This window comes from Ciconia boyciana, chromosome 1 (assembly GCF_034638445.1).
Source record: "Ciconia boyciana chromosome 1, ASM3463844v1, whole genome shotgun sequence".
NCBI classification, from domain to species: Eukaryota; Metazoa; Chordata; class Aves; order Ciconiiformes; family Ciconiidae; genus Ciconia; species Ciconia boyciana.
The window spans coordinates 159471895-159486465 of record NC_132934.1 but is presented as its reverse complement, the minus strand read 5'-3'; the positions used below and the strand labels follow the sequence as shown (position 1 = coordinate 159486465).

The 14571-nt window shown below is 37.5% G+C and overlaps 1 protein-coding gene across 1 annotated transcript in view; it reads left to right on the top strand.

Moving 5' to 3' along the window:
- The window catches only part of ITGBL1 (integrin subunit beta like 1), a 145838-nt gene that overhangs the window by 114751 nt on the left and 16516 nt on the right, over positions 1-14571 (top strand). Inside the window, exon 8 of the mRNA XM_072853727.1 lies at positions 10196-10312. Within this exon, the coding sequence (XP_072709828.1) occupies positions 10196-10312 (117 nt within the window). The remainder of the gene's footprint in view (positions 1-10195; positions 10313-14571) is intronic.

Here is a 14571-nt window from a genome sequence, read left to right as displayed (position 1 = left end):
CCTCCAAACAGAAGGCTGAGTATAAATATGCGAAGGTCATAAGTATACCTGTTCTCTCTAACTCAGTCTTAACAGACAATGTCCTTGCCTGCTCATGGGGTCCTATTAAGACAGATGAGCAAAGAGCTTATTACTTTCAAGAAGTTTAAACAAGTACACCTGTAGGGTGATACAGAATGTGCCTAGCTGGTCTCCTTTGATAGCTCTTGGCTCACTGTTTTATTATTGCTATGCACTCTTCCTGAAATCCGTAAACTCAGGGTTACCTGCAATGAAGAATTTACTACTAATACTTGAAATCAGAGAGTGGGAAAATGAAGGATTGTGTTGTTTTCTAAAGATAAAGGTTGCATTTAAAAAGCTGTTACAATCATGCCTTTAATTCCCTCATTACACATTACATACTTTTCCTCAGAGCCAACCTTTTTGGGTGCCGGGAAGAAGCATTATTTCACAGATGCAGTTATATTTGGGGCAAAGATTTTAGGAGCCATAAGGCAGTGTCTTTACAACAGATTAAATAGAGAGCCTTGTAACGAGAGGCTAGTACACAATCTGGCCAGTTGGCAACAAAAAGGAAAAATTTGCTTACAAGTGAAGGGTAAGAGCATTTTAACTTGGAACAACTCAGTAGATGATGCAGTTGCTAGGTAATGTCTTTCATTTCTGGAAAAAGTCTTGAGGTGAAAGCTAATCAATAAGGTAGACAGAGTGTGATGTCATTTGTTGCCATGGTTTCTGAACTTAGCAGTCTGTTATCTGCAAATAATATTGATGGTTGCTATGCAGTTGAATCTTTTCATATTGTTGTTTTGCCATTATAAGGCTCTTTAATCTTGGCTAAAGCTTCAAAGAGCAGGGTGTCTAGGATTTTAAACGTTGTAATAGATAGGCTTGTATTACAACCCAAAAATATCTTGAAATTTACTACCTAATAAACAACAGGCATCAGCAGGAAGTGAACAAGGTTAACATTTTGGTGATTAAACTTCCACAAAGCAGTTGACATTTTCTAGTAAATTAATCTGCAAATTAAATATCTCTGTGGAATTAGTGCTATGACTCATTACATGGCAGATCATGTAAAAAAGGGATAAGCAGTCAATCCTCTGGGTGATAAGGCAGTCAAATGTATAAAGCTGTAAATGGCTCAAAAGCCATCACAGCTTCTTGAACAATGTCCTTGTGTTTCATATATCTTTTGCTGTTGGATTGTGCCTCTTTATTATGTTTGGGTTTTGCCAGAAAATATTTTATAGCAGCTTATGCTAAGCATCAGACAGTTGGACAGGCTGAAAGGGAAATGAGACTTATTTTTCCTGGTAGTTGTCAAGGTGAAGGAAAAGCTTTCTCAAGTCGGGTCCTTTAAATCAAACACAATACTTCATTTTTCATATTCTATGGAGAAGATGTTAGTTTTAGCAGAATGCCGTGTATCCTCTACTTGATTTATTGGCATCTCTGTACAGTAGTTTTCTTGATAGTTTAAGTTATTGAAAGCATTTTGGAGGGAAAGAATGAAAAAGAGATGAAAAGACAGAGCTCAGTGCAAGCTAGAGAAGGTAACATGGGGTGATCTGAAAGACAAGGTGATTTATAGAAGTACAAAATGTTCAGTACCCAGTGATGAAACATTTTAAAGGAGGGGAGGGCCCATTGGACAAAACGGAAAGAGAAAAAAAAGTAGAGAGAAAAGCAGAAAAGAAAGGTTGATGGAAGAAAGAGGAACTATTTTTATTGGGGTGAGAGAAGAAGAGAGGGGAGGAAGAGTAGGAAAAAATCAGGTGATGGCTTGCTGAATTCTAGGGTTTTTACATCTTCAGAGTGACATTTGCTATGCTGTCTAGTTTTTCTCTTTTTCCCCAACGGGTTCCTCCTCCTCCTCTTCCATTTCCACTGTTCTTTGCCTTAACAACACATTTCTTTAGAAAGCATTTTGCCACCTTCTTTCTTGGCTTCTTCACACATTTCTCCTCTGTGTGGTGACATTGACTATTACATTTCTTTTGAACAGAGAATCGCCTTTGTAGTCTTACTTGTCCCCTTAATATAGTGAGTGGATTGTCAAGGGCGTGCCCCCAACGGGAGACCTGAGGAAGATGTCACCAGGAAAAGCGAGGCATACGGCTAAAATCCTGCTCTTGCAAAGTGGGCAGGGTTGTTCTTGATGACTCCTCTCCTGGAACTCCTCTAGAAATTCCCTGTTGGCTGTGCAGAAACACAATAGCAGCCTTCAAGGAGTGTATCCTCAAAACACTGCTACTGAGAGGAGGCAGATGGAGGAGACATGCCAGCTTGATGATGATAGCAGATGTCAACAAGTTAACAATCTGAAAAGGAAACAAGCAGCACAGCAGTGCTTCTTACCCAAATGTTTAAAGAGAGGGAGGAGGAAAAAAAAAAGAAAAAAGGAAAGCAACATGGAAAAGAAGATACAAATCAGTAGTGCTGATCAGCAAGAGCTGTAAAAGACTATCTGATGCTAAATCTGTAAAGTGGTGCTGTTGAGTGGATTTGTCTAAAGAAGTATTTCACTATTAGGCTGTCACAAAGGAAGAGCATTTACTTCGGATGCCATATGCCAACTGTGCAATTAGGCTTCCAGTCATACATGCCGTGTGTACTAAAGTGGGGGGCAAGTCTCAGCCATTAGCAATTGCTATTGCATAACGCTTGCTTTTACAATCCTGGATATTCAGTTGCTTGTGCTGTTGTGAGAGTTCTGTTGTTTGGGATAACATATTTATCTTTTATTTCTCCAGGGTTTTTGTCTTAGGGATATTTGTTTTCTGTGTTGGTTTTTTTTTTCTCCCTTGAGGAAAAACTAAATTATCAGACTTTTTTAAATACACTTTCACATTATATTCCATTTTAAAAAGATTAAAAGAAACATACATTTTCTGTCTCAGAAAAAACCCACACACATTATATGGGGGACAGCTTGGTACTTTGTACTAGTGAACAACATCATAAAACATACATACAATAGTGGAAAGTCTCAGGCAGCTTTAACAAAAGAATTTCTTAATTTGTGAATTTCTGCTGTTTTTCTTGGGCCAAATTTTTATACCGCCAGGCATTACAAGACACTGAGTGTAGGTGATGAGAAGACATGGGTCTTCCTACAGGAAAAGGGTAAGAGAAGCTGTACACAGCAAAGTCCCCAGAGCCACCGTGACACTCTCTGCATTGCACACACCTTGTGAATGAAGCCTTTCAACCTGTTCCCAGCCCTTTAATGTGGGACTATGATGTTCCATGTAGCACTGGATGGCCCAGTATCACTGAGCACTTAACGCAGATTTGGAGTAGGTTTTCCAAGCATGATATAGAAATTAAAATAAAAACAGGCATATCAACATAAGCAATTATTGAGAGTATCCTGGCCTTTGAAGTGACATATGGGCCTAAGGTGAGATAATGCAACCTGGAACAAAAAGTGACCAGCTATAGATACAAGTCTTCTAAGTATGTGATATAGTTATATGATAATAGTTAGTTGATTGCAGTTACTTCAGTCCTGTTGATAGTGCTGAATGTAGCGGCTGATGCAGTTATTGTAATTGAGAGGTGCCTAGTAAGACTTAGGAAAATACAGATATTTAAGCCCATTACATGCTTTAGCTACTGTTGATGCTATTTAAATAAAAATCTCAGAGCTTGCTGCTGAAAGGTCACTTCAGTGTACAAAATTATTGAAAAAAAGTTGTTAAAAAAATCTGAAGTTTGGAAATTACTTTAGATTTATTAAAGCAATTTTCATTTCATTTTATGTCTGTATGATTCAGCTAAGCTCTTCTCTGGAGCTTTTATATCTTTAGTTGAGGTCTTGGGTCAGTCATGCTGCAAATAATCTCTTTTTATGAGTAGACTTAAGGCATGTTTGTTTTCTGTGTAATGATTTAGAAACAGAAAGTTAGTTCCCAACCCAAATCTGAACAAGTAGTTGTTCTTGTAATAGTTGCAGCACATTTTTTCTAGGACATAAATGCACGACTTTATTTTTCGCAATGTACTGCAGAAAAAAAAACCTGCTTGTTGCTTGAACCTTATGAGGAAAACCCAATTTTCACCAGAAGAGCTCCACAAAAACAAGCCCCCCACCCCAACCCCCCAAGAGCCTAATAGAGCAATCCTGTGCACACTAAGAAAAGAAATCCTTCGTGGTTCTTGTAGCTTCAGTTAAAATAGAAAAACATCGATATTCCCGTCTGATGTTTCAAATGCAAGGAAGTTGCTGTACAAGATGCCCTCTCCTGGGCTATTGGCTTTCTATCTTTCCTGCAAAGACTCATGAGATGCAGAGCACAGCAGAGCCAGGACGCCACACTACTGATACATCTCATACACGCTTCGGCTCCTATCACTGTGCTGCTCACCGGGAATGAACTCGCATTGGTACCTGTGATGAAGGCCGGTGTGTTGTGATGAGCAGCACAGTGCATCTTCCTCATTCTGTAGCTACAGCTGAGCACTCTGTACAGAGGACAAACCATTTAAGGGCTCTGATGTTCTTCATTTCTCTGAGATGGTAAAATATCACTTCAGTGCAGAAAGGAGTGTTCAAGTCAAGTCCAGCAGGAGAACTGATTTTTTCATGTAGATGTTGAACTCCATTTGCTGAAGAGGTAGCACCAGATTTATGCTATCCCATCTAGCTGTTTTTTCACAAATCTTCAGACATGTTGGAGCATTGGAGACAAACAGAACTGTACTGATATAAGTTCATAAAGCTTTTTTAGAAGAGGGAAACTCTTTTTCCCAACATAACTAGGGGTTGCAGATGACATTGTTCATATATTACAAGTAGAACATTGCTCCTGCTTGCCCAAAGTCCTTGTAAGAAACTAATCCCCAGATTTTCATAGTTTGTGTGAGATCAGCTAGATATTCAGGTGTTTAAAGAGGTTCTAAGGATACTTTTGCACATACTAAAGATGCTTCCAAAGGTTCCCTTATTCTGACACCTCATAAACCGTCAACCAACCAGGTCCAAGAATTACTAGCATTTTAAAAGCCAGGGATGCCTGTTTGTATAAGGCAGAATTATTTTTTATCTAGTCAGTACAATATTTTTATATGAAAAATTATTTTTTATTTATGAAAAACCATTCTAGGTGTGGGAAACCATTCCAGGCCATTTTGGGAATAGAACATGCAAAATAAACTGTGTGCCCACTGAGAAGTCTGTAGTTGTTTTCTGTTTGAGTCTATACATTTCTCCACACTGATCAGGCTCAGCTGGATTACACTGCTCTTAACACCTTAGACTGAGCAAGGCATGATGAGATTGTCCGCCCTATTTTTGGGAAGCGCCGCATTTTGTTTGCCCATTTTGTGGTACTGTTTATTCCCTTTCCTGGTCTTTTTTCCCTCCGCCACTCAGTGAATTTTCCTTTTCCTTACCTGAAGCTGCTACATCCTATCTATTACTTCCTTAAGTCACATCTGCTTCTCCCCACCCACTATGTCCTCTGAAACTTTGTGATCTTCTGCACAAATCTTCACATCCCCCTTCTCTGATTTGCCATTTATGGCCACTATTTTAGATCATCTGTTCCCATCCAGCATGAAATGGGTTCTGCTGGCAGAAAGACACAGCAGCTTTACTGAATGTGCTCAGGTTGCCTGAGATTGCTTGATAACAAAGAAATTGCCAATTTCTGATAGGTAATGTTTTCAGATGTTTAGCCTGGGACAGCCATGGGGCAGAAAAGTCCTTCCTAAAGGCACATTCCCTTCTATTTATCACTAGCCTGAAACACCGTATTTCTGAGGTACCGATGAACCTGGTTTGTTTTTAACACAATCTCAGCGCAATTGGGCGCAGTATTCCTTACACAGAAAAAAAAAACCAAAAACCAAAAAACTTTATTTATTTGTTTTCATTTAGAAGATAAAAATTCAGCACCATGCACTGAAAAATCCTTTATGTTGTAGAATTATAGACAGGAAAAGACAATGAAGTACATCTTATTATATTCAGTATTTATTTTTACATTTAAAGCTATTGCTGTTTCTTCATGATATTTTTTCTGGCAGTAACAGGGTAAAAATGTTTTATTAAGCAAATTATATACTTCTAGCACAGTGTTTTAAAATGAAAATTACTTGTATAAAAGAGACTTTCAGTCAGTCTATATAGGCAGCTGGAAATTGGTTTGAATACATGCAGCTAATGGTCACAGCAATTTGCATGGCAGCAGGTTTAATGTAAGTCTAGGCACTGTTTAGTTAGGCTTTCATAAATGTTGGACAAGAGGAATAAAAAATGCTATAGTAAATGGCAAATAAAATCAAAAGCTAAATGCTTAAGGCATGGAATTTTAGAATTCTAAAGTCAATTATCTAACAGACTTATGTGTTTTAATGAGATGTGGCACGTCAATTCCCTTTAAAAACAAAAAACCCACTCTAAGCTGGTCTTTTTTCAGTCCTCAAGTAATAACAATTATCGGTAATAAGTTAATACTCCTATTGACATCAATGGAAGGAAAGAGTGTGAGGAAATATTAAGATTGTAGATAAACAAATGTCTTGTATAATTATTCTAGTTTTGGAATCTTGCATTGCAATAAGTAGCTTAAGCTTTTCAATGCTAATAACTAATACAACCTCCATCATAAAGCTTCCTTCATCTGAACTCATCAGACAATGAAATTTACTGTCCCTGTTTAGCAAGGAGGAGAGGAAGCCACTTGCTATAAAATATCTGAGGTGAACTTGTTTCTTTTTACTCAGTGTAGCTCTTGCACAGATGGTTCAGAAGGAGCAGAATATTATAGTCCTCCTGTGTTTAATTGTTTCTGTATGCCCTGGAATTTAGAGAGAATTTAGGATGTGTTTGGCAGTAGCTTTACCTCTATAATCAGGTTGCTATGGTAAACCTATTATTCTAGACAAAGAAAGAGTATGTTTAGTAAAGTGCTGATCCCTTTTCAGTATAATGTGAGCTTCAAATTACTTTTGAACGATTGAACTTGAATGGTAAGTATTTTATCACAATAACTAAGAGAAGAAGTTCACAGAATAAGGTGTGGCTCCTGTTATTTCAGTAGCAGATACATCTGACAAAGTAGTAGAATGGCTGAAGCAAACTTACCCTGCAAATACCTACTCCTGGTTTTCCCAGGGAAGCAACCTGAAATTTATTGTTACAGAATGCTATTAATTTTTGTGTTTATCTATATGGTGATAAACTGAGCCTTTGAAGTTTACATTTGCTACATCCTAGGCAGTTAGCTGTTCAGAAGCAAAAGGACTTTAATTCTCTGTTAAATTATCCCCAGAGAGTGAGCCCACCTTACATAATCTAACCAAAATCTCAGTACTTTGGAGGTAAAATATCCTTTTTAAGCCAGTACAAAGTTGCAATTATTTAGTGTCACCACTAAATTCACTTCTTATGTTCCTAGTGCTGATTTTGTCACATTTGTAAGAGAAAAGGAATAATGAACTAATAATTTGACTATCAATTTCAGCAGCAGTGTACTAAACTACTGTAACTGTATCTTTGAATATTTAAAAGTAAAGAAATAACTCAGGGAATTCCTTTTCCAGAGCACTTACTGACTGAGGTTTCTGTCCATTTTCAAGACACTTTCAGTTCTGCTGTCTGCATTCAGATGATCTAAATCATACCCTGAGCTTAGGTGGGAGCCAGCCAAAATAAAATATGAGGCACGGATATCAACAAGGAATTTGGGCTTTTTGAATATATGTGTTGGTGTTTTATACATTAGCTAAGATGAGAAGATTGAGAAAGTAGGGCCTAAATCCCCTTTGTGCTTGATTTTGAGAAGACAACCTGAGCTTCTCTCTCTTACATGACAAAAATATGCCCTATCTGCCTAGGGATGGGATACTCCTGTTTTTTTGCTGGTGAAACTGTTGCACACTAACTAAAATGAATAAATATTAATTGCAGCAGGGACTGAGAAGTTCCTGCTCAATTCCAGTGCAAGTGCCCAGCCACTGGGCTCTCAGGTCATTCTGACTTATTAAATTACGCATTACAGAAGGTAATGCTTAATTACAGAACATGCAGGAGCCTCATTACAGAACCTTCCTTTGCTCGTCCCTCTGGAGGATTTTCCATCTCTGCTGACTCCTCTCTTCAAAGCATCTTGCTTAAACTGATTTTATTGTCCTTCAGGCATCCTCCTTATTACAGCATTAGCTGGCCAGGATACCACTGTTAAAGATGGTTCTTTTGTTTATTTTATAGAGTCTTCACAACAGATGGGTCCTGTTCACCAGGTACCTATCTGCCCTTGGGTGACTGACTGTGCTTTGGGACACTGCGAAATGACATTTTTGTAAAAGTAGCCAGACAGATTGTCTAAAGTGGATACATAGAAAAAGACCGTGAGAGCTCCAAATAGTGACAAGTTGGACTTATTAAAAGTCTCTGTGTATTTAAGTACTAAGAAATGATTTTGTTCCAGTTGCTAATGTAACTGTCCTTGGCAAATAATTGTAGCTTAGAGAATGCAGGCAAATAACATCAGTCATTCTGTAGACAATCATATCTTAAATGTTGACATGATTACCAAATACAACTGTATTTCATGATGTGGTAGATGCACTTCCTATAAGTTTCTTTCTGGAACAGGTATCCTCATATAATTGACAATGCAACATAGTTTTAAAACTATGTATATTATAAAGGTATCATGAAGTATTTGCTGTTAATTCTCTCTATCAGCATGTCTTTTTTAAGATTCTTGCACTTTAAGTTGATCATAAAATGTCCTTCTAGGTTGAATCCTGGCACATAGAATGTCAGCTTGAAAGTGCAATATACATTGATGCTTGGGAAGAAAAAGAGTATGGCAGCTATAAAATGAGCTGGCAATTTTTCCATAAGTAATAAGATCCCCCCGTACTCCAACTTAACTAGACTGGGTTTTTTGAAAAATCAAATGTAACAAATTTAAGTTAGAAGTTGAAAGAAAAATAGATTAACAATGATCTGGCAGTGTGTTGACCTAAAAGGTTTTCTTGTCACAAAACCTACAGTTAGAAAAGCCCCACTAAGCTTCTCCTTAACAGTCCTTTCCCGTTTAGCAAAATATTTCAGCAAATGCTGAAAAAATATTTTGCATGCTGAGCTGTTTGGTTACATAATGAAAGGCTGCACTTGGAGGATTTTTTAGCTTTGTAGCTATAGTTGCTCCTACTGTAAATTTGGGTTCTGCAGTCAGTAGAGCAGAGTCCAGGCCCAGGTTGAGTCTCACTGCTGATATGATTAAATTAGATTGAGAGGAACAGGCTTTTCTGCATTCTAATCCATGTCTCTGGTGGCCCTTTTTTATAGACAATATCTTTTCCCAAGCCCATCAAATGTATTACTTTGATCCATGGTTTGTGTCATGTTTAGAGCATTCTCACAATAGCATTGCATTAAAACAATTTTAAAAATATGGAGACAAACTCTTAGAAGTTAGGAAATAACAAAACCAATGTTACCTTGAACTGAGTCTGTCTCATATTTGTGCAATGTAAGACTGTCCTTGATCTTAGTTTTTTCCGCATCTGACCATTTAATACTACTCTGAGGGCTTTGGTGTGGAAGATCTGTGGGAGTTTGGCTAAGTCTATTCCCTGTTCAAGCTTTGGGGAGTTCTCCTGTTAACAGGTTGATGGAAGGGAAGACTCTGGCAGAGGTTGTGCTTTCGACTTCTATTTCCTCAAGTCTAGACAAGAAAAATGATATGGATTTTTGCTTTCCAAGTGCCTGACAGAGTATTTGAAGAGTTATGTTTCTAAATGAATAGAGAGTATCTTAGCCAGCTCTGTGCACAGACTATTTAATTCTAATCATGTTCATTTTGGAGTTTCTGAGGTATGTGCTAAATATTTTAGATCAATTATAGAGGTTAATTATACAATTAAACATGTGCCATAGCTCTGTTATGCAAAGTTGAGATATGAAAAACATACAATGCCAATGATTCCTTGTTGTTGCTGTTTCCACCAAGACATAACAGTGATATACTTTGCTTCTGGTTGCCATGGAGGAGAGATAGTTTTGGTTGTTTTTTTTTAAATAGTGTTTATGTGCATACTTTAATTAATACAGAGTGACTTGTAGTTTGTCTTTGGGGAGTAGGGTGTAGAATGAGTTCGATTTTTTATTTCCTTTATTTTACTTTACTGAAGTCATGACTGTAACAATTGTTTATTGTTCCAGGGAGATGTGAATGTGGCCAATGCACTTGCTTCCCTCCAGGAGACAACAGAGTTCATGGCAAAAACTGTGAATGTGATGATCGACAGTGTGAAAATGCAGACGGCAATGTCTGTGGGGGTATGCATTCACTTACTATAATATAATTAATATAAATCTTGAGAGTTTATAACTTTCTTTTCCCCCTGATTTTATAACGTACTATCACTACAGACTATTGACATCATTGATTGATTATAATAGATTATAGGTTTTTGTAAGAAACAAGCTATACAAATATTGAATATGTTAGTGAATATTTATTTTAAAACGTCAGAAGCACTAGCAATGAAGTAGATTAAATACACCTAATAGCATAAATGTAAGTGCTGTAGTCTATCCCAAATTCCATCAGTGTTCATTAAAGAAGAATACAGACACTTAAAGGAAAATCTGAAACATTAGGTAATTTTACTTTGTGTTTAGTACAGTTGTTGTTTTACTGAGAATGTTGCATTTTATCTAAAGTCAATAATGACCAGCAATACTTCTGAATATTTCATATTCACTGACAGTGATATGTCTGTTTTCTAAAAAAGTAGTAAAAATATATTATGAAAGAATCTAAAATGCTTGAGATACATTGTCATAGTAATTGTACATGCAGGTGGTTTATTTTAATGTTGACAGTGAAAACCTCACTTGTTGATTTTTCAGTAATGTATGTTAGTGTTAAGCAGTATTTCAAGTTAGTTTTAGATATGTAAATGCATACATACCATATGGTATTTTAAAAACACGTATGTAGTATTTGTCCTAAATGCTGTCTTTCTAGATTTTATTGGCTTTATTTTTAAAATTACTTTGATTCTTAATATTAACAAAGTAGTTGGCATGAACAATGACACATTTTATTATATTCCTTATTTCTATGTAAGAAAAAAACATATTGCTTCATAATCTGTGTGTACCTAAAAAATTCTGACTACAGGAAAATTTTGTCAAGGTCTCTGCCATGCAGAATGTAGACGTATATGGAAAATTCTAGTTCGAATGTCTAACCAGCCATAATATAGTTTATAACATTCAGTGTAATTCAATAATATGAATGTGTAGATAAAGAATAGTTTGAAATGTAATTTTATTTAAAGGACATGAAAGCAGATAAAGGCACTGAAAAGCTGGGTCATATTTGTTAGAAATTAAGTAGCTGGGAACCAAAATTCATCATCTTTCATGATTAAAAATATCTCTTCCGTTTACGTCATACGTATTTTACATTATTTGATGACAATGCTTCAATGTTAATACTGCTAATTATTTTGCACATTTTGGAAAATATAGACAAAAATTCCATTCTTCCTTATTAGGAAAGATACAGTGATAATTTTAATTTTTGTTGCTGGCTAGAGCACCCCACATTTAAATGAATAATCATGTCAACACTTGAGCCAGTGTCCAACTTTTTACTGTGCAGGAGACACTCTAGGTCACATTATTACCTGAACAAACTCTCCCCTTTAGTATAAATAGCTTTGTCCAAAGAGAACGGTAGAAATTAATTAATTAATTTAAAATCCATACGCTTTAAGCTTATTTTCCAAATTTTGAAACAACAAATAGAAAGGAAAGCCAGCTCATTAACTTATGAATCAGTTGTAGTCTCAAGCAAGCTCAACTTCTCCACTTTCATTCAAGCTAATAGGTTAGTTACTAGTTATTCTCTGGAGGTGAAAGGAATTATATGGGAAAATGCAATTCAAGTTACTGTGCCCTGTTTGAAATTGCACTGCACAACATTTGTTGACAGAACTTCAGATGGCCCACCCTGTAATTTTTGCTGTTTCAGGGGGCTGAGCTTATTCCTAATTCTTTCCCCAAAAATGTAGAGTAAGCGCCAAATCAGGAATCCTGTTGTCCTGGGCTTTCTTGTAAGTAAAGGGAGAGGAGGAAGCATGGCATAAGGTGATGATCAAATCCACCAAGATCTGAGCTGACCTCTGAAGTACCTCAAGGGAGACTAGAGCATCTTTGCTCACTCACAGCTGTCTGAACTTGGTGAGGTGAAGCTGGTCTCTAGAGTTTTAGCCTTGCCAATTAGAAGTCATGACACTACTAATACCATCTTCTAAAAATTGTTGGATTTCTGTAGTAGATCTGTTGGGATTCCAGTAGTAAAAAATTGGCAGATTATTTTTTTCATATTCTTGATATTTCTATTATATTTCTAAATACAATTTGAGATATTTTTAGATTATTCTAGATTTGGCTGTAATTTACTCCTTGAAGCATGTTCCTATATTATTATTATTGCGTGATTCCATCAGTTTTCATTCTTTTACAGCCAAGAACTGTTTTCCCCTTCCTCTCTTTCTGTTCTCATGCAACACAAGTGTTTTTTTGTTTGCACTTGTCTGGTTCTTCCATGTGAAGTGTGCCGAGATTCAAATTAACAAACATAGATGTCTTACTAATCACTCCGTTCTCTTCCATATACCACTTTTCCTTCTCTTGGCTGCTGGAGCTCTGGAGTGGCTCCTTCCCTCATTTCCCCCCTCTCTCCCTTTCTTTCCTTCCTTCCTTTTTTTTTTTTTTTCTTCTTTTTTTTTCTTCCTATTTTTACTGCTGGCAGATCCTGAAACCTTATTTTCTTTGACCATCCAGTGTCCTTCTGTGCTTCTGACACACCTGCCTCAAGAGGTCACACCCCCCCCTCCCCAATAACTTAAGGCAGCACCTAGGTGTAAGTTCTAAGTACAGGAATGTTTATCTGCAGAGAGTCCCCCATCAATTGCAGCTTTCTGTTCACTCACCATTTAGCAAGTAAATTCCCCTCACCTTCCCTCACCTTCAAACTCATAATACAAGCCATTTACCCCTTGCGCATTTCCTGTGACTTCATCTTTCACGGTGGCTTCCACCAACATTTTAATTGAAATGTCTCTTCCCACAGTTTCTGACAAAATATAGGAATTTCTGTCATTTTTATCCTTTTCAGATCCTCAGTAGCCTCTGATGTTACTGATAGCTTCAGCCCCACTCTTTAGTAATTGCCCGATGTTTTGCTTGGCTATCTCTTTCTATCTTGATAACATTTTGAATGTTGCCTTTGATATACAGTATTTCTCATATCTCCCTTTTTAGGAGAGTCTACCAATTTTAACCTTATTTTCTTTCCCCTTTTGCAACTTATCTATTCACAGAACTTCTCTCATTAATTTTGTGCTAGTGGCACACACATCTCTTCCTTTTGGGTTTGTCCATGCTTCCATCTCAGCCTGAACCTCTTGACACCTCTTGCTGAACTGCTGATTCCTTCCTCTTTCCTTCTCCTCTTTTCTCTTACCACTATTGCTACCTAGGCAATCACTGTCAGGGCATAAGCCCTTGCTAGTAACTCTGGCTTCAGAGAATTGTAAACTGGACTCTGTGAATGTGCAGGGTCTGACAGTGAGCACTGAGTGCCTGTAAAGCACAAGGAAGGAAGAGCAGTGTTTTCAGATTAAATGCATGCTGAAATGAGAAATGTGAATGACAACCTAAATGATTTGAATAAGAATTGTTACTGGCCTCCTCTGACCAGCAGAGATTGATTAATAGCTTGCTTTCCAGACCAGCTGTCCATGAGATGGTAGAAAGACATGAGATGAAAGAGATGATAAATTAGGGTACAACTGAGTGAGACCCTATTACCATGTTTCTGCATGATTGTAGTGAGTCATTCACTTAAAAATTCAGCTGTCCATCATTGCAGTACCAGGAATAGAGACATTACGTCTCCACAAAGACAGAGGTTGCAGGAGGACTCGGCATAGATTCCACAGCATTCTGCTGTTAGAAATGGATTCATAGAATCAGAATCATAGAATAAGCATAGAATCATAGAATGGTTTGAGTTGGAAGGGACCTTTAAAGATCACCTAGTCCAACCCTCCTGCCATGCGTAGGGACATCTTTCACTAGGTCAGGTTTCTCAAAGCCCCATTCAACCAGACCTTGAACACTTTCAATGACTGGGCCTTCACAACTTCGCTGGGCAAACTGTTCCAGTGTCTCAGCACCCTCATAATACACAATTTCTCCCTAATGTCCAATCTAAACATACCCTCTTTCAATTTAAAACCGTTGCCCTTTGTCCTGTCACTGCAGGCCTTGGAAAAAAGTCTTTCTCCATCTTTCTTATAGCCCTCTAAGTATTGAAAGATAGCAATAAGGCCTCCCTGAAGCCTCCTCTTCTCCAGGGTGAACAACCCCAACTCTCTCAGCCTTTCTTCACAGGAGGGGTGTTCCAGCCCTCTGACCATTTTTGTGGCCCTTCTCTGGGCCCGGTCTTACAGATCCATGTCTTTCTTGTACTGGGGACCCCAGAATTGGATGCAGTACTCTAGCTTGGGTCTCAC